At 37.4% G+C, this 21,665-nt stretch overlaps 1 protein-coding gene across 1 annotated transcript in view; it reads right to left on the bottom strand.

Moving 5' to 3' along the window:
* Positions 1–9,853: 9,853 nt before the first annotated feature.
* Positions 9,854–21,665, bottom strand: part of KCNB2 (potassium voltage-gated channel subfamily B member 2) — a 174,659-nt gene continuing 162,847 nt past the window's right edge. Inside the window, exon 3 of the mRNA XM_079300913.1 lies at positions 9,854–12,830. Within this exon, the coding sequence (XP_079157039.1) occupies positions 10,668–12,830 (2,163 nt within the window). The 3' untranslated portion in view covers positions 9,854–10,667. The remainder of the gene's footprint in view (positions 12,831–21,665) is intronic.

The raw sequence follows: 21,665 nt of genomic DNA, 5'->3' as shown, positions 1-21,665 counted from the left end.
TTTGTGTTGCCAAACTGCTAAAGGGACTGAAGAACTGAAAAAACAGTTTCTTTCTAAGAAGGTACAATTATGCCAGCCTCTGTATATAAGGTGGTAAATACAGACAGTTTTTTGAGTTGCTGAGCAAATTAATTCTACTTCTTTCTGGGTCTGTGTTTTTGGTCATTGAAAACCTCAGTGTTTAGTAAGTTAGGAATACTTCCTGCAGTTGGGGCATAGTGGTTCTTTTAACTGTGGCTTGTCCAGAATCTAACTGGACTAACGTTCACTTTAAGCTCTTTTGCATAATGAATGCACTAAATTGCAAAAATATCTGAAGAAGCTTTTTTAGTTTTCATAGCACTGATATGAATAATGTACTGATACTTGACAGCCGACAGCTTGCCTCTTGCCATCTAGTAGAAACAAACTGTCATGGGAAGATATTTTGAAGAATAATGGCAAATTGCCATTTGAAAAATGCAACATAAAGAGAACAAATCATAAAAATAGATTTCTTTTGCAAACTAAAGCAGTAGTTTCATTAGTAGTTTCAATATGAGTGACTGACAACATAACTCTTCCTTTACAGTAGGAATACCTAAATTGTAATTTAGCAGTGATGCACAATAAATTGTTGCTGCACTGATTTCCAGTGTAGGGAAGATGGCAATCTGTAGAATGCAGGAGAATAAATGGTGAGAAATAAATCAAACTTACTGATAATAATGTAAAACCATTATTGAATGGCACCATTCCTTCTGATGCTATATGCTTGGTATGTCTTTACTTTCTGCAAATAAGACATATTTTATAGTAGCTCAACATTATTAAATACTTTTTAAGACAAAAAATTATTCCCTCCGGGCTCCCTGATGTTAGCTAACAAAACTGCAGATAGTTTTTCCTCATCATCTGATTAATAGTGTCTCATTTTCAATGAAAATTTTGATTCAGAGAGTCAGCAGAAACATGGTTTAAGCCTATACAGTAAACTAAGATTTAGCATGATATCCTGAATATTTAAGTTGCTTACTTTCCTAATATTTATATCTAGAAATGCTAGGGACCTTTTTTTCCTCTGAATGGTTACGGCAGGATACTTTTTGTGCTAACCTAATGCTATCTCAGTATTTTGTCAGTATCATCTCTATTGACCTGCTCTATTCCTGTCTGCCAAGAATACTTCCTTCTTTAGGACCTAATCCAAACCATATATCACACTTGTTATCATAAAATAGTTATCCTGCTTCATAGCTGCATTTGTGTTCAGGCATAGGTCAAATTGCACCGATGACATAGTGGAGATTTTCTATATTTTGTTTTCCCACTAGCATCAAGTCACTTCCTTTCTTAGGCTGCTTTTGATCTGGAATGAGATGCTGGGGTTCTTGACTTTTTTCTTAAATGTGCTCCACAAGAAAAAGAGAGAGAGAGGAGAAGATGGTAAAAGGTGAGATGGTTAGAACAGAAAGATTTCCTAATCTCATGGAATGATTGAAGAGATGTTGAGTTATCAAGAACAGGGGTGTATCTTGGTCCCTTGACTTTGCTTTTTGGAAAATGTTCCCATGTTTTTTTCTTCCATGTGACTTAGTCTCCTTTCTGCACAACCAAAGTCTGAATAGGTTTGGGTCTTACTGCAGGATGAAACCATGTGGCAGCTGGAATGTGCGTGCAGAACTGCAGTTTTGTAAATATTCTTGGGTACCATGATTACCATCCTTTCCTTAAAATGCCAAAATACTCACATGAATGCAAGAAGAGATCTGGACAAGCAATAAGAAGGATGTGTATTTTTTCTTTTAAAGGAAAAGGAAGTTGGGAACATGTTTGAGGTATAACACAAAGATGGAACAAATTTATATTTATGTACAGTGCTGCACATCCACAGAGGGAACCCTTAGATTAAAAGCTGAAAGGGTAGAAGTTCTGAAATACAGTGAATGATGTATTAAGAGATGTACAGCACAGTGAGGTTGGGAAAATAAAGTGTCTCTATGCTCCTAGTAAAGGGATGAACTTGGACTTCCATTTTTGCTTAATTGCAGTGCTGTTCACATGTTGACATTAAAAACAGCTTTCTAATTAGGAATTACATTCCTAATTTTCCAAGTGGTAGAGTTGTTCTATTATATGTGGATTTGCAGCAAAAATTTGCCTGTAAAAAATGTCTGTTATTTTCATGATTCATCTTAAAGGAGTAAATTTCCACTATAACCTAAATTTTCTCTTACAGTTTTAAGGTGGACAAGAGACTTATCCTCTATGCTGAATATTAGGCTGAGGTATCTAATTTTGACTAGCCAAAAAAAGGGTGCTAAATCTTTCCATTCTTCTGCTTTCCATTCTGCAATGCGATTTACTCACCCTTGTGCAGTCATTTGAGGCTGTGTATCTATGACAGTGTGAGTAGTAATTACCAGTAATTCTGAACAGAGAGGGAAGAAAAAGGCTTAGAATCTCTACATTTCATTTTTTAAAGAAAAAGAATGGATTCTGACTTTATTTGCATAGCCAGGTGATTTATTTCTGTACACATTGTCTGTCAGAGATTCCTGTATAATTTAGTTATGTAACAACACCTAAAGACAGTATGGATCATTGTTTTGGTATATATGCAATGTTCAATGTAAAGCGGTTTCATGAAGAGAACTGAAATGAGACACAGATGATTCATTTACACATTTATTTACTATCCTGCTTATTCTATCAGACTGAAATGGAGAACAATGCATTTATTTTAAAGACATTTGACATAAATTAAACAGATATTTTGATGTTGAACAATTGTACAGACTACAACATGCATATTAATATGTAGATTGGTGCAGAAATACTTAGTTGATCAGCAAAATCTAGTATGACAAAAATAATAATCACATTTCCTTTTTTATGAATTCAAAATGCAGCGGATATGGAAACATTGATACGAATACCACTAAATGTGAGAAGTTATTAGTCTAATGAAATCAAATGGTTAGTTGAAAAAATAAATCTATTGTCAAAGTTTTATCTACAGAAAGAAACGAAATCAAAATGTTTCTAACAAATACAATAATAATGAAAAAACAAACATGTTTGATGCAATTACCATTGCAAAATGCCCTATTATTCCCCTGCCCCACCCCCAAATACAAACAATGCATGAAGCAAAAGCAGCATATTCTCCCATGAAATGTCTGGGGCATTTTGTAAAGGCAGATGAATGAGATTAGACAAGACTTATCACATATGTTTTTACCTTCTAGTGACAGTACTTTTAAAGAAAAATACGTTATTAATAGAGCAATGTATGATGAAATGTTGCTAAATCTGTAAAACTGAACAATAGTGAAGACACTGCTATTGCCCCAAGAGAACTTGAAAAAATACTGTTGTGCTTTTTTTGTTTGCAGCATTCAGAGCATTCACAGAGGAATACAAAGTAAAGTTCATTAAACTCCATAAAACTAATAATAGTCATGCTACTGTATCTATGAAACTAACACAGTAATAACATATAAACATGAATTAGTACATATTTAATTTGATATTTACAGTGATCTTAAAGCAATAGGCTATGTATTCAATGCTCAGATTCTTTGAACACTAATCCCTTCATGTTTCAGCTTATCAGCATGGCTCCTTTGATTTTTGAAAGAGTTGTACAGCTAAAACTCTGCAGAACTCTGATAATTTAGACATATAAATCCAGAACTCTGCATCCTAGAAATACCCATGATTGTCCCCAACAGCAGGTTGTTTTTTGTTTGTTTTTAATGTATTTTGTAATGTGTTAGAAACTGTTCCTTTTGCCTAACACTGTAATATATTGCTCCATCCTTCAGTTTTATACAGGCAGAATTCCCACTGGCGTTCTGCTTAAGGACTTCAAGAACAGGCATAAATGTTTTGCATTCTGAACCTTCACAGAGAGATGCTATCTGAGCAAGACTTAGAGCAAAAGTATCACTACAAGACTTAATGTCCTTCATCTTGAAATGGTTAAAAGGATAAGGAATAGGCTTTTTGTTCCTTGCATTACTGTACAAGGCATGTCCCAGACATCAGAGCAACAAAGCACACAACCAAAACCCTACCAGTTCCTCAATTTAAATAAATTTCAGCTGGTATTCCAAATAGGAAGATATCTATACATGGCAAATCAGCACAAAGTACTCCAGCTGGGCTTCTGATCCTCCATCAATGCACAGCAATTTACTTTTATTCATACCAGTATTAAGTAAGGGTTACTGCTAAATGAAATGAAGCTACTTGCAATCAGTTTAATCATTCCACTGATTTTGGAGTAAGTCTAGTGCTGTCTGTACTGTCTTCATCAAATGTAACACCAACTTTAGAGTAAACTGACTATAGAAATACACAGTTTATAGAGTTCGGTCCAAACTACAAAACACAACTATCCAAAGGTTATCAGGAATTTATTTTACGTGATTTTATGTGGGTTAACTTGGGGAAACTCATTGGGAACAATTTAATCTTCGGCTATATATTGCTTTTTTTTATGCAATACCACTGATGAAAATGGCAAAATTTTCTTGAATAAGTAATTTAGCAAGAGCTACATGGGCTGAAGACAGTAGCCTCAATGCTTTTTCCTGCCTGCAGCATAGCTGGTGCCCTCATGGAAGAAGTTTTATGGTTCAGCTTCACCTAAGAGTGAAGAGCTTCACCAGTTTGCATGGTGCAGGATTGCTTGGCTGTGTGAACTGAAGCAGGAGAAGTGGGGACAGCTGAGAGATTCATGTCTCCTGATTTTCTGCACATTATTCCCACTGATGGTAAATATGTATTTAAATAGTTGAGTTAAAAAATTACCCTAATGAAATTAATTACATAGACTACTCCTAGATTTGTGATTTATGTTAATAACAGGACTACAGTCAATGTCTCAGGTAACAACAGGTCACCATACTGTTTAGTTAATGGGAATAATTAGGATAATAATCTTTTTTGGATTAAATGTTAGCTAATACCATGTTTTTTAGTTACTTTTGAGTAAAAAGAGCAGTAATATTTGTGTGCTACTTCCTTGTTCCACAGTGGTATTCATCAGGATCTGCGTTAGGTGTCGTAAAGGAAAACTAAATATCAATCAATAATAATATAGGATTATAAAGTATCATTGCTGTTTTGGTGGAAAACTCCATTTTACTAAAGGGCAATACTTCCTAAATATCATAACTCGGTATTAAAAAAATACTGTTTACACTTGGAACAAAATAAATACAATCATAAGTATAATACTCCATTTGCAAGTGTCTCATGGTGTATGATCACTGAACAAGAAACCATCACACAATGCAAACAGAATTTTTCTTTCATTTTTGCCTGCCATTTACCTAACCTTCCTTTGTGAAAGAAACTAGCAGAGGACCTGTGAAGGGTTTGGCTCCCAGAACACCTGATCTATTTTAGAAAGCATTCAGCTGGAGTTAAAGCTGAGTACCACTAATAAAACCAGGTTGGACAAAAGACAAATATTCACACTTAGACTGATGGCTGCCCTAATAGCATTTACCAGTCAACATATTTTAAAAACATTCTTGCAAGAACACTGGAAGCTCTTGCATGAAGGATGGGTACATTGTAGGGACACTGAAGAATTCAGAGCACTTTACAACTAGAAAACAAGGAGAAGTGACACTCAGTTCTTGTTCCTTGGTTCAAATGCAGCATTTGGCCATTTGCACCACACTACTAAAACACTTTCCTGACAAACAAGACACTCCTACCAGCTTGTTGGGTGAGTGACCTTCTGACTGCTCCCAAGAAGAAAACGTTGATGTTGGGAGGGAAATGGGAAGAGATCCAAGGATCAATAAAGACACCAACATGTGATATCTTATTTTTCACGAAAGTCTTCTGAAAAATTATTACAGATCAGATATTCATGTGGCAGGTCAGTGGGTAATAGCATCACTGAACCAGTTGGTTCTAGGTTAAAATTTACAATGGAGAAGTAGTGGAATTAAATCTTTTGCTACTGGCATTTTTACCTCATTTAGTGTGAACAAGGATTATTTTACATATGTTTTATTACATCTCTTTTTATATAGTACACTGAAACATGGCTTGTTTACTTACAGTTTTCTGCCCTTCTTTCCCTCTTTGTTGTATTTGCATTTCTTGCTTGATCTGTGCTGGCTACTTAAAAAAAAAAAGAAGCATATTTGTTGCATTATTTTGCTTCTAATATATATTTGCATGGTCAAAATATATATTTTCTATCCAAATGATTAAAAAATTATTTGATTCAAAAAGCCAATCAGTTAAACCTTGGACATTTTTACCACTCTGACTGTATCTGCAATAGAGCTTCAAGAAGTCAACCATCTTTTTTATTGGACTGCAGTTTACAGCTGAGGTTGAAGCAGTTAATTAAATAACTTGAAGGTGAACCTTGAAGGAAACAGAAGCTCAGTCAACATGTAGGGGAAGAGGTCTACTTTTAAAAGAACTCATTGTTTTTCAAGGAATACAAATACATTGCCCAGTATTACCTGTTAGGAAACTAACTGGTATTGTTATTACCTGTTATGAAACCAATGAAGCCAATTGTTATTTTGATTTATGAATGTTATAGACAAAAGTACAGCTGTCTGTACACATTTTGGATTACATAATAGTGTGCTAAAAGGCTCTTCATGTCCATTGCTCTAGTGTTAGATCAGATATCACCTCTCTAACATCACTAATGTTTGAATTTTGAGACCAATTATGAAGTGAGGACACAGTGCATTAGATTGCTGCATTAGCACAGAGGCTTCTATATTCTATACAATGTAGCATTAAAAGGCCTTTTGTGTTTTCATTTAAAAAAGTGTATTTTATATAAATTCGGTAGTGCAAAACTTCCTACTCCATGTTACATTCTTTACATTACATACTTCCCCTGTAAACAGCTTTCCTGTAGGAACTTCCTTTGCAGTTTGTGCGATATATTATTCCCCCCACCCCCCCGCCCCCCAGATTTGGATTAATGTGAATATTACTCAAAATCTCTTCTAATTGCTCTGTGAACATTTTTTAAATACATGCATTTGGTTTCATCATTGAAAAGTAATTAAAACTTTGATTCAGGATTCTGCAGTTGGTAAAAAATATAAAAAATAGATCAATTGCAAAGCTATCTCTCGAACATTCTTCATTTTCCAGTGATGCAAGGAGTCAGACCTCTTTCAGGTGCACAAAGGAGCCACTTCTTCCTAAGACTCCTTAAGTTGTTTTGAGATTGCACAGCTGGCATTAGAGACTGACCCCAGCACTCAAACACATTCTCCCCTTACTGTGGCGAACAGGTAATAAATCCCAAATGGCTTCAAAGTTTTAGAAAACCAGAAAAATATACTAATGTAATTTTGCATAATTTGCTGCTTATCAACTTATCAACAAAGTGATCCCGGCCTTCACTTACACCTGCTGTACTGGATAGAAAGCTAGATCCAGTCCTGCAACTGCTCAAGTAGATGGTTTAATCAGGAATTATACAAGTTAGGTATTCAGAGGTGAATTCTGCCTATGCAGTCAAGACTGGAAAAACCACGTCTAAACCTGTGCTTCTGGAAATAGTTTTCACCATAGTCAAAAGTAGACAACAAAACCATACCAAAAGCACTTCTAAAGCTTAATCATTTTGCTTCCAGTATTTAAAAAAAATAAAGCATCTGTTAATAAAGTGAATTGCATTTCTTTTGCTTTCAAAATAAATGTGCTTCTCTGAAAACATTTAAAATACAGCAGCAAATAAGGGCCTGGTCTTTCAGCTGATTTACCTAGTTAAAGCTCCTGTAGATTTTCATCTAGAGGGAGAGACTATCGTTCTTTCAGTCAGTCCCTTTTTCCACCAGACTCCCATTGGTTTCAGGAGAAATTCATTTGTGAAATGATTGAGGCCTTGACTTTACTCCTTTCAAATTTTTAGTGATTTTAATAGGCCAGAATCAGGTTTGCATGAAGTCTAGCTCAGGAGACTTTAATGAATTTAAACTCTGTTCCTGCAATGCATTCCCTATGGCTGGGCTCCTCCCTTTCCATCAAGTGGCATACATTTTCCAAAGCATAAGGGTCACCTTGGGGAAAAAGCACACAGAAGGAACATGACACAGACCTCAGTCTTGCCAGATCAACATCATTGACTTGAATGGGAATTTTCTCTGGATCCAGAGTGTGGGACCAGATCCTGTTTGGTCTTAATTTGGACTTCAATAGTTCACTAAGACATAAAGGCAGATTGAACAGGCCCGTGTGATTTCATAAAACTGCACATAGAAAATACAAACTAACACTTCAGGCATATAAAAGTTGACTGGCATTTAGTTTTAGTCACTGAAAATGTCTAGAAACTAAAAAATAAATATAGATTAATTGCTATAAAATATTAAAGAGCTAAGTTTGGGGACAGTGAGACACAACATGATTGAAAAGTGTTACACAGAATACAATATAAATACATAAAACTGAATGCAGCAACAAGTTCAAATGAACTGTAATTAAAGAAAAAAAAAGTCATTTTTATTTTGAGAATTAATGACCAGACATTGTTTGAAAAAAAAAGACATTATATTCTCGGTTATTCAAATCACTGAAGAGACACCTCAATATTATCTTGTTACAGAAATAAGAAAACTGATGGAAATATGGAAAACTTTTTTAAAGAACACCTAAGTGATTGTGCCGTCCTCATTGTTTGGCCCAGCCATCAGGAACAATATTTTGGGGCTCTTCTAACTTGCTCTTTTCTCTGTGCCAGGTCTGAGTGAGGTCTGCGGCATCGGCCCAGCGATTTCAAGCAAAGGGCCATGTTGTAAAAAAAGTGCTTGTTTCTTTTCACTAAATGCATTGGGTGATAGAAAGTGATAGAAGTGATAGAAAAAGACACAAGTGAAAATTAACCTAGATCCACTATGGTAAGTAGAAGCCTGCTGTTCCAAACCATGCATGGATTGGTCTAAAGTAATTTTATGTCTTACAAAAAAACCCCAGACCAACCACAACAACAACAACAACAACAACAACAAAAAACCCAACCAAAAATCCCCCACAAAAACAAAAACAAAAATATTTTAGATTTTTTGGGACACGTCTGTGTGACTGCATATGTTTGCTTATGATTAGAATTCATGATTTGAATAAACTTTTTTTTGATTTAGGGAATTAAAGCAATCTACAATCTTTTAAAAAATATTTGATATCATAGGAAGCTATGGATTCTGGAAAAATAAAAATAGCTGTCTCAAGACAGTGGTTGATGGGTACTTTGTAATGAAGGCTTTGGTTCAGCATCTTTCTTTTACGAAGCTGGAGAAATCAGAGAAATGAAAAATGCTTTGGCAGTTGTCAGTGGAATGACTGACATTTTCCTTTATTTAAGTATAATGGAAATCCTGTATTCCATTTCAGAACACCTATGGAAGGATGGGTTGAGGCAAAGTTGGTGAGTCAAGTGATATCTTCTGTCAGTCCAAATGATTGAACTGAAAAACACAAACCAGCTTTGGGGTATGGAAGACCTGAGGCAAATCACATGTACATGAAGCCTTTTTTTCTCCAGCTATATGATTTATGATAACAAAAGGTACCATTTTATCCTGGAAACTTTGTCTCTTATGTCCTTAACAGCTTCAACAACATTGCCATTACTGAAGTATGAGCACTGCATGGAGAACAAAAGGTAAGAGATCAAAGATCATGTAAAAGCAAGTTCTGTTAAATTAAAGGAAAACTAAGAGTGTGGGAAATATTTTTTTTAATACCAAGGTATATTCTATTAGGTTGAAAACTTTTGGGTATATCTGAATAGCCATTTGGCACTATTTATTGCCACAGAAATAACTATGATTTTTAAATTTTAAAGTGGAACTTTTTTTTCCTCAGTTACGAAATGTTGGCAACTTTCTATAAAAATATCAAATGCTTCAAGTTCTGGTCATTAAATCTTTGCTTTTCCTCACAGGATCATTAATTAAACTGACAAATGCAATAACTGAAGTTCTGCAAGTAAAAAAACCCCATCATGATTTATAGCACAGATAAACTAAAATACTGTAGGCCTTAATTAACAGATATACTCATGAGCTTTTTAACAGAAAGCAAGATACGTGAGATGCTTTAAGTAGAAGTTGCAATTTTGCAACATAAGTCTGTACAAAACCTCCAGGCAGCACGCTGTGAAGGAAGTACCTGTGTCCCAGGAAATGCTTTTTCCATAAATCCTTGTTAACAGTAGCTTTCCCCCCAACCCCAAACTATTTACAAGTATATGCATTTTGCAAACTCAAAGCACCTTTTTAAACATCCTTATGAATGCATGCATTGACATTTCATCCTTTCATGTGCAAATTCTAAAATTCATTGTAACCGAGGAAAAAGAAAAGTTAACAGAGTTCAAAACCTGTCTACAATCATAAGTGAAAGGATCAAAAATGTCAGATGTTGCAGACCACTAGCTCCTGATAAAGCTCTCTTTATTGTATTCACCATTCTTGTGTAATTTTTTCCCTGTTTTTTTCAGTTTGTTACAAAAGCAGTCTTTTTGAAAATTAAACAGTATTTAAACTAAACAACTCTTCATGCCATGCAAAAATAACATTTTATGCACTTTTGTTGAGGCTTTCCATGTTTTAGTTCATAGGCATTACTAACTGTGTTTTAAGAAAAGTTATTTTTATTGCTTCTGTAACTAGTCACATGCTAGTTTCGCGTGTAGGACAATAAGCAGTTTCTCCTGGACTTGAATGAATTTCTGGAGCAAATAAATGGTTTTCCATTTTGTGACCTTCTTGGTTACTGTCTGGCTTTACCTCACCCACAGCATGGTAAATGTCTTGAGTACAGTTGTGGCTCATGCTTTTGGGTGAAGAGGTGATCTGTGGCTCCCCTGTTAAATTGTTGCCATCACTGTGTTTGTCCCCACAGCAATTTGTCTTGATATCCTGTTTTTTCTCATGTTTCACACCATGTAACTCCATAAATTCTTCTTCTTCTCCAGTGTCTATTTCAGTGAAGCTCCTCCTCTCTTTTGAAGGGAAAGTGAAAAGTTTTTGTTTGGGAAAGAGAGGGGATGATTTTTTCGCAGGTCCCTGACCGAGTGCAGATGCGTCAGCACCAAGCACAGGCCGTTCACCTTGGGGGGAATTTTCTTCTAGGAGAATGGTGCTGATGTGCTGAGGGGTGGCCTGTGTGAAGTCTGCTCCTGCTGTCACTGGCAGTGGCCTGGCAGTGCTTGGTGGAGTTTGTGGAGCGCCACCTCTATTGTCTTTAAAATTAACTTTGAGGGATCTGGATTTTAATGGGTTGCTACCTTTCAGGGAGCTTTTGGGGCTTTCCATGGCAGTGTCAAAATGAAAATGACCATGTGAAACAGTTTGGGATCCACTGCCATCACTGATAACAGCTCTGCTGACTGGATTATAGTCAAAGGTGACATCAGTTGGAGAAAATCCTCTATCTTTTGCAAATGGTATAAACTGAGAACTTCTTGCTCTTTGGTTTTCTTCCAGGTTAACAGCATCAGCTGGAAATCTCATTTGCAAGTGAGAGCCAGGAAACAGAGAGAGGGGAGACCTCTCTGTTTCCGTGAAGTCAGTTGCACAACTGGCAAAACTGTCGATGCTGGATGTGCTTCTCATGTCCATTACAATGTCCGCAGGCCCAGCTGGCAGTGGATCTCTGTGACCTATAACTTCTTCCATTTCTATTTCTTCTTCATACCTGGGTGGCTTTGCTGACTGGTCTTGGTAACCTGCATTAAGATTAGGCTGAGACTGAGTTTTAGTAATTTCATTATAAAGCATCTCCAGTTTTTGGGCACTGAGGTGTTGTGGGCTGGAGGATGCTGCAGCATTGTTTAATTGCTCATGGGAATCTCGCTGACTAACTTCTTGGTACTTGTTTTCGAAAGATTTGTTTGAGCTTGTTTCAGACACTGTCCTTCTGGCCCATTTCCACCGGCTTGGGGACAGGTGGCTGTCATCAGGTGTCTCCTTTGGACTGAATGGTTCTCCAAGCTTTCCTGAATCTACTGCTACATCTATCATTTCCATACTGCGAGCAAAGGCATCTTTCAGATTCATGGAGACAATACTGCCATTTCTTTTAGCTCGCTCAAGTGCTTCTCTCCTCTTAATTGCCTTCTCCTGTCTTTTCTGCTCCTTATAAAACTCTGAGAAATTGTTCACAATAATTGGTATGGGCAGGGCTATGACTAGCACTCCAGCAATACAGCAAAGTCCTCCAACTATTTTACCTAATAAGGTCTTAGGATAAATGTCACCATATCCTACTGTTGTCATAGTGATTGTTGCCCACCAGAATGACGCAGGAATACTTGTGAATTTTGTAGCATCCTCATCCTTTTCAGCAAAGAATACAAGACTTGAAAATATCATTATTCCCATGGCTAAAAATAGTATCAGCAAGCCCAATTCATTGTAACTCCTCCTGAGTGTAAAGCCTAATGACTGAAGGCCTGTTGAATGTCTGGCGAGCTTAAGAATCCTTAGGATCCTCATAATTCGAAATATCTGAACCACACGTCTGACGTTTTGGAACTGCAGGACACTTTTATTGGACTCTGTCAGGAAAATGGTGACATAGTATGGCAAGATAGCCAGTAAGTCAATGACATTTAATGGGCCTTTGAAGAACTTCCACTTATTTGGTGAGGACAGAAAACGCAAAAGATATTCCATGGTAAACCAAGCAATACACACAGCTTCAACGTGTGCTAGCTGGGGGTTGTCATTTGGCTGCCCAAATTCATCTATTTCTTGAAGTTCTGGCAGTGTGTTAAGAGACAAAGCAATAGTGGACAGGACGATGAACAGAATGGACACAATGGCCAAAATCTGTAAAACAAAATAAAAAATGCTTTGGTTAGACTGATACAAGTGTACTTGTCAGGGTTTGATTAAATCCTTTCAAACGTGTGTCAAACACAGAATGGTGGAAGCTGTTTTGACTGCTGCATTCATTATTTTATTGTTTTGAATTTTGCACAGAGAAAACACTAGACTCATCTTAGACACTGTCAAAACCTGATTGCTTTACTTCCTGCAGTAAACGAATTCATTTCAGAAACCAAGCCATGACTGGTCTTACCACTTTAAAATTATAATAGGAGGTGATATTTATTAGTGCAAGCCACCAAGTGAAAGATATATAGTTCCTGCTAGAACATTGTGAATTTTCTGCATTAATCGTAATTATGTAAAACTTTGCATAGTGTGGAGAATTGATTGGGGAATACCATGTGTAAGATGGTAATTCAGTATTACATAGTGCACACTTTCCTAGACAACTTTCATAAATTTATGAGCTGAAAAGTTAAGAAGAAAAAGTTAAGAAGAATAGACAGGAAGCACTGCTCAGGAGACTAGTTCTGCTGAATTGTCATGTCTGGACAAATTTCAGATGCTGCAAGGATTGAAGGTATTAGACCTGAATTAGTTTGAGAGCAAGATTTTAGAAAGTAATATGAAGGTGAACCAAGTTTCTCATAATTATTAAAATGTGTAAGTAGACAAATGCTTTCAAGAAATAAAGTTTTGCTTTCTGTCTAAGAAAATAGGTTTTATAATATATTTCATCCCTAACTTTCATAAAATCTTATAATCACAGAAACATTAATGTTGAAAGTGACCTCCAAGACCCTCAAGTCCAATGTTTGACTGAACACCACCATGCCAGCTAAACCATAGCAATAAGTGCAACACCACTTGTTTTCTGAATGCTTCAAGACGTGCTGACTCCTTAGGCAGCTGTTCAAATGCCTGACAAGCCTTTGAGTGAAGAAATTCTTCCTGATGTTGAACCTGAACCTCCCCTGGCACCTCTTGAGGCCATATCCTTTTGTCCTGCCACTGGTTGCCTGGGAGAACAGGCTGACCTCCACATGGCTACAACCTCCTTTCAGGCTGCTGTAGAGAGTGATGTCTCTCCTGAGCCTCCTTATTTCCAGGCTCAACAACTCCAGCTCCCTCAGCTGCTCATCATAACATTTGTGAGCTGCTCTGGGCTCCAGACTCACCAACAGTTTTGTTGCCCTTCTCTGGACACATTCCAGCACCCCAAAGTCTTTCTTATAGTGAGGGACCCAGAACTGAACACAGGGCTTAGGGTGCAGCCTCACGAGTGCCAAGTACAGGGGGATGATTTCTGCCCTTGTCCTGCTGGCCACACTATTCCTGATAGAAGCCAGGATGCCACTGGTGGTTTTGGCCACCAGGGCACACTGCTGGCTCGTGTTCAGCCTGCTGTTGAGTAGCTCTCCCACGTCCTTTTCTGCTGGACAACTTTCCAGCCACTCTGTCCCAAGTTTGTAGCACAACATGGAGTTGTTGTGACTGAAGTGCAGGACCCAGCCCTTTGCCTTGTTGAACCTCATGCAGCTGGTGTTGGCCCATTGATTCAGCTTGTTCATATCCCTTTGCAGAGCCCTCCTGCTCTCCAGCAGATTAACACTCCTGCCCAACATTGGAGTCTGCAGTCTTATTGAGGGTACACTCAGTCCCGTCATCCAGATCATGGATAAAAATATTAAACAGGACTGGCCTCAATACTGAGCCTTGGAAAGCCCCACTAGTAACCAGATGCCAGCTGGATGTAGAACCATTAACCACGTGGCACTTCTCCCTGGACCCAGCCATGTAGCCAGTGCTGAGCCCAGTGAAGAGTGCACCTGTCCAAGCTGTGGGCTGCCAGTTTTGGAGAATGCTGTGGGAATAGTATCAAAGGCTTTACTGAAGTCCAGGCAGACAGCATCCACAGCCTTTCCCTCATCCATTAGGCAGGTCTCCTGGTTATAAAAGGAGATCAGGCTGGCCAGGCAGGATCTGCCTTTCCTAAAGCCATTGTGGCTGGATCTGATCCCCTGGTTGTCCTGTTTGTGATGTGTGATTGCACTAAAGATAATCTATCCCATAACCTTCCCCAGCATCAAGGTCAGGCTGAGGGGCCTGTAGTTCTCTGGACCATTCTTCTGGTCCTTCTTGTAGATGTGTGTCACACTGGCCAACCTCCAACTGTGTTCTTGAGCTCTGCACACCTGAAAAACTCCCTAATGTACAGACCCACCCCACACCTCTCCTTCCTCACCTGTTCCATCTGAAGAGCTTATAACCATCCACTGCCACACTCCATTCATGTGAGTGTCCCCACCACGTTTCTGTGATGGCAACTACATCATAGCTCTCCTGCTGCAGGGCTTCCAGCTCCTCCTGTTTGTTACCCATGCTGTGTTCAGCCACGAACATGCACTTCAGGTGGGCTATTGATTTCACCCCCAACACTGGCATTCTCCTCTCAGGCTCATCTCTAGTGAGCCTGGTCCTATTCTCTTCCCCCTTCAAACCTAGTTTTAAGCCCTCTCAATCAGTCCTACCACAATCCTTTGCCCCTTTTTAAACAGGTGAACCCCATCTGTCTCCAGCAGGCCTGGTTCTGTATAAATTGCAATATGGTGGAAAAAAGGCATTTTGATAAAGTTCAGGCATATCCGTACCTCACAGCCTTCCACTTTGCCTGGAACAGCTGGTCATTGTCTTTTCCAGAAACAGTATTATGAGAAAAAAATTAGTATCACTGAACCTCATGGCTTTACCAGAAAGTTTAGTTATTTACACTCTAAGGAATATAAGCAGCATTGATACAGTAAGCAAAGTGTTAAAATGATACAAAAATTATTATATCACTTGGAAAAAGTATAATGCTTTGGTTGGAAGCCCTAATTAAATCCAGTTTTTTATTAAAAATACTAAAATACATTGTTTTCCATTTTAAAGCTCAGTTTAAGCTCACTTATAAGAGCATTTAATTTCATTTCTCAGAAATGGTACTGTTAAATCCATTTGGTGATGTTCCAAGGACACATTAGATCTGATGAAATTGCTGGAACACCCAAGAAGAGTGAAATGCAGCTAAGAAGAATGCAAGTGTGAAGAGTGCATGCAGAGAGACTGGTCACAGTGGTGACAGAGGCTCTGGAGATAGAAAGGCCACCTCACTGTAGCTTTGAGAGAAATAGCAGGAAACTTGTTTCATCTGTGGGTCACCAACTTATTCAGCTTTCTAAGCACAAAGAGAAACTGCTCACAGTGTGGTGTGGATTTTAATTTTTCTCTACCAGTATACCAGTACTGCTTTTTTGTTTTGTTTTGTTTTGTGGGGCTTTTTTGTTTGTTTTGTTTGTTTTTTTGTTTCTGTCTAGTAACTATATTCATTGGAGAAATAGGATCCATTCATTTCTCCTGCCAAGTGAGTTCCAGACCATCTGTCTTCATCCTTCATACAGCTCATTCAGAAAACATCCTTAGGTTAAGCTATCCTATTTAGGTGGGCTATATATTCCTTTAATACTTCTGCTACCAACATCAGCAAAAGAGACCAATCTTAAAGAATGTTGCAATAATAGTGCATATATAGGCAGGGCAGATTAATGAAATTTGTAGCTAGGATTGAGGCAGACAAAAGACAACACTATAAGAGAGCAGTAACTACCTTTCAAACTGTGAAAGTCGCCTGTATCAGATTTCACTGTATTAAAGTTCAAAACTTAAATAAGGTATACTAGGCTATCCACTTCACCTAAATGACTGTGAAATAGCTAATGCAGGCTTGAGTTCTCTAAAATACTCAATAACATAATTATACTTTCAGAATTTACAGAACAAATGAACAAGGCACAGGTCTGAATAGTTGAGCTTGCATTTTCTGTCAAGCTGATGAAGCCCCATTGGGGCCACAATCATAATGTAAATAACAGGATTGGAAAAAACTGTATAATACCAGGATCCAATTACTTGACATGCATTGTTCTTAAAAAAAGAGAAAACTGCAAGAATGTATCTGCCCAACTGTCATCAAACTGATTTTAATTAGGAAACACTGGCATTTCAGCCTGTCATAAGGGATTTATTTTATTCCTAAATGTTTACCAGCATACAAAAGATACTAGAAAAGAGTGAATATCAGTGAATAGCACCCCCTCTTGCACCATGTGACATTGCTAAAACTCCATGCATTTTATAGCCTTGGACACAAAACTTTTCTGTTCAGAGTTGCCACCCAGGGTGTTTTATTGAAAACAAGCATCTATCTGTTTGTTCCAGACATTCCTTCATATGCTGCTAACGCACAAGCCTGAACTCTCCCAGTTCTTTTAATAAAATATGCAGTATTGCAAGCCTGGAATTTTAAGTGTTTTATACATATAATCTATAAGCATGAGTCTGTTATTTGTGAAAAAAAAAAAAAATACAGCAAAGTAAAGTAATTTGGTTTCTCCTAATGTAAGAATCTCAAGCTTTTATTTGTTTGTGACTTTGTAGTGTAATTAAAGCGGTGCATCATTCCACACACAGTATGTTTTAATTATTGCAATTGATTAGATTTCACAACTCATTAGGCAAAAAAATGCCAGGGGAAAACTTGGAAGAACAAGAGCAACTATGAGAAAAAGAAGAAGAAAAAAAGAACTCCCTATTCAGAGCCTACATGAAGAACACTTTGCAGATATTACTATGCTGGTAAATTCTCACAGAACAGATGCCAATTTTATTAAGAAAAACACAGAGTTTATAAGAAAGACCTGTAGCAAACTGCTAGGCTGGTTATGCTGATACAGAAGAGTAAAGAAACCACCACCAACTGAATCTTTCCCAGTAAAACTTCCTTATTATTATGTAGTATTTCTAAACCTTAGTCTGGAGTGAAATGCCTGGAAAATTTATGTACTCCAAGTGATTAATTTGTGACCACAGTTTTTGACTTTATTTTTAACCTGCATTTCAGAATATACTCTGTTAAATGACATATTCTGTCAGGTTATGTCATTTAGCTATGATACTACAAAAGCACATAAAAATCCAGACCCTCTTTATCTTTAAAAATATTAAGGTTTAAATGGCAATTTTTTTTTTTTTTTTAAGAATGGATAGATTTAAATTTCCTTCCTGTGGGCTGGATATGAGACATTTGAATCTGTTGATGCATTGAATAGTAAAACATTCCTTGAGTTAATGATGCAGTCTTAACAGCTTCCACCAGATGCTGTTGTTTTTAATTTTTGGGGTGTAAGGACTGGTAGCAATCTCCTGAATATGTAACTATTTCCCAATATTAAATTGCCACAAAGAATGGCTTTTTTTTTCCCCAAGCACCATCTCATTGCTTAATACTGCCAGCAGTGTGAGGAATTCTGCATAAAATGACTATACAGCTGAGGCAGAAAATAAAGGTGTAATGGAATAACCTTCAAATTGTTCCTTGCTATTCTGCAGCAACTGATACAATATGTGAAATTATATGATACATGAAAAGGTTTCTGCTATAACTGACAAGCCAGTGTAATTTTTATGTACAGCAGAGAAAAAGTATGCATCAGGTTCACACTAAAATATAGGTGCTGAGAGGAATTTCAGTTGAGCCCTACTGATCAGCCAGTACAGTATGTTTGATTGATATAGAATTCACTCTGGAATTGGGTAAGACTGTATTGGCAATGGTGTTTCCTTGTTTTTTTTTTTTTTTTTTCCCAGGGTGGGATCTAGGGTAGGACCTATTCCATTTAAATAATAAACAGCATTATAGTCTCATACTTCGCAAATTTCTAGCCTCCACAGACACTGAAAATTATCAGGCTGTCACATTTTATTCTCTTTATGCATTTAAAAGTAGAATATTGTCTTCACATAAATTTCCCTAGCAGTGTCTTTAACTCTGCCTTTAGAAAATCTTAGAAAAAACTGCTGTTGTTCAGCTTTTGAAAGGCTTCTGGAGAACTGTATCAACTTTCTTGGACACTTAGCTATATATTCTCAGAAGTATCTTTTCTTGGGAAAAAGGTGTCTTGATCTAGATTTGAGCAGATAGATATCTGGAGTTGGTCTAGGTTCTTCAGATCAACCTGAGAGTTAGCAAGAGCTGTAGCCTGCAGGTCATGCTGGATCTTGCATGGAAATGTCCTTAGCACAGAGCTCCCAGCTCTGCCCAGATAATCCACACACTCACGGGCACACTGGCAGGACCAGAAAGTCAGATAATAGATGTTTTCATTTTTTCTGAGGGAGTAAGCCCACAAAAGTGGAAGGCATGTTGATAGGCTTGATGAGAAGTTTATATAAATTAGTTTACTTCAGCAGACTTTCCTGTCAGTTGTCTTCAGATTGTGATACTGAGTTTGCAACTGAATGGACAAAAAGTCTTTCTCAGTAAGAGAGCTATCTTGTACATCTGCATGCATTCTGTTCTGGACATATGGGACCATCTAAATGAGATACACATTGGAGAAGCAAACACAAAGCTAGAAAAGGAGTCACCTTGCAACTATAACTATTACCAGATGAGGAATTTTTAGAATTTTTAGGAGAACGGCTCAAAGGACAAGAAGATAATGATACAACATCTCATTCCCTGGTTGCTCCATTTTCTCCCTCCATTGTGTCCCTGGGACTTCTCAGTTACAAGCATGAACTCTTATTTTGACCCACAGTTCTGTATCATGCTGTTTTGCAGAGGGGACTGTACTCACACCTGTAACTCTGCATTCCCAACATGTATCAGTGTGTCAGAGATCACACCATGAACAGTCTGACAGACTTAAAATTACTTTGAATCTAAAGTTTCAACAGACCACTAAAAAAGTTCAACAAAATGCACAGAATTTTGCTACAGTCCTTTACTGGCTAATGCTCTTTTTAAGGTCCTTGGCCATGGGACATGAAAAAGGAGATAAATAGAATCAAATCCTACTTGAATTTACTCCAAACTAGAACTCAGTGGAGCTCTGGCAAGCCTTAATCATGCCAAATCTAACTAATCTCAATAGTCCTGCAACACTGAGAATTATCTAAGAATAGAAGTATATGTTTGCAAATGTTCCTTGTTTTAAGTGATGGAAAAATTCATTTCCACTTACTGAAAGTTTAATTTTTGGAAAATAAGAGAGGGGAATAATTTAACAGAACAACATAAATTTAGTGCAGTTTACAGCTCTATCACTTGCCCTCTCAGGAACAGATCTGATAATAACTCTGACAGCCTGTTAAAGCTCAGATTTTGCCACTTGGTAACTCAGACTTCTCCAAGCACAGCTGCAGTCAAGCAAGGTATTTTGAAATTGGCTAAGGTAGGTCTACCTGACTGGAGAAACTGCTTCTGGCTTGGCAAAAGACAGAAGTTCAGTCACGAAGCCATTCTCTGTAGCTGATATACTTCCTGCTTGAGAGCTCTGTATAAATTCCATTTTTCTTCCACAAAGCCTTTCTACCACTTTGTGCTGACCTTCCCGTTCCATAGATGAATATTTGCCTGAGAAGATCTAGTATCTCAGAGGGAATAAACCTGCCCAAGAAAGAATATTTTGTCCTTTGAGATTAGCAAGCATCCTTCTGGTTAAAGTAACAGTAATAAAATGCATCTCTCCTGCATTCTGTTGCAAGTAGATTATTTGTTATTGTATTTATGCTATTAGGATAGCAGTAATAGAATACACCCCTCCTGCATTCTGGGGTGAGCTAACTGCATTTATTTAACGACTTGATTATTGCTTTAGGCAAGGGTGGCTTTGAGGCTTGTACCTACAAGATTTTCAGCATAAGAATTCAGTTTGGGTTTGAGAATTTGATTATGGCTGGATATTGAGGTGGTTTTGCATAAGGCGACTCAGTGGGTAATATGGCAAATGAGAACCCTGGGAATGGACTGAGTCTCTGTGAATCTGAACATAGGAACCATTCAAGTCTCTTAGAACACTAGGGGCACATTAGGTACATAGTAGAAAACTAAGTGCAACACTGCAAACATTTGCAGAATGTATTTACTAAACATTGCAACCAAAAAGTGGTGTTGGAGACCAGAGAAATTGCAATATGCACAAGTAATAGGCAATGGATTGCAAATGATCAGCTTGATCTTTAGCACAGACCTGACAAAACCTGCTGAGTGTTTTAGGCAAAAGCTGAGGCTAATACTGAGGGCATGTGTTGGACTGGCAAAGATGGGAGACCTTTAAGTAGCCACAGATGAAGACAGTCTTAATAGTTTGGGAAGAGACATATATATTCAATTTAACATCATTGGAAACAACCTTGAATACTGAATCAGCACAGAGCTAATAGGAAGTTATTTTTTTAAACGTATTAAGATCCATATCAAGTCAGCTCTAATATTTTTTGTTGTTGTTGAAAAGCAAAAAGCTATTTCAGCTGGAGACATGAAATCAATTATTTCATGATTAATAGCAAACTGCCCCCTAGGAATTAATGTAGAAGAAATGGCAGATCCAGAGTAAATGTAGGTGAATTGCTTTGTTTTTTTTCACCATGAAATTGGATAAGTCCATGAATTTAACTGTCATATATTGACAGAAATAGAGCTAGCACCTGCTTGAAATTATAGTATGGCTAGTTTAATCAATTAAATAATTTAATGTAAGGTAGTTTACAGTGAAAATAAAAAGTTTATCTAGCTAATGCTTTCTTCTCTCTACAATGTGAGAGATTTAACTGCCTTACAGATGATCAAAAAAAATTAACTTAAAGAGTCATCTTAAATGCTTTATTTATATATAGCTATTTGGCCTCCTAAGTATTATTTCTGAATGGAGAAATTTCCTTATGTGTGCAAGAAAAGTCACGTCCATTTATAAAAAATGAATGCGATGTCTTTATTACAGTTCCTGCCTG

Source organism: Erithacus rubecula (assembly GCF_903797595.1).
Source record: "Erithacus rubecula genome assembly, chromosome: 3".
Taxonomy (NCBI): Eukaryota; Metazoa; Chordata; class Aves; order Passeriformes; family Muscicapidae; genus Erithacus; species Erithacus rubecula.
The sequence above is the reverse complement of the archived record's forward strand: the minus strand, read 5'-3'. Positions and strand labels throughout refer to the sequence as shown.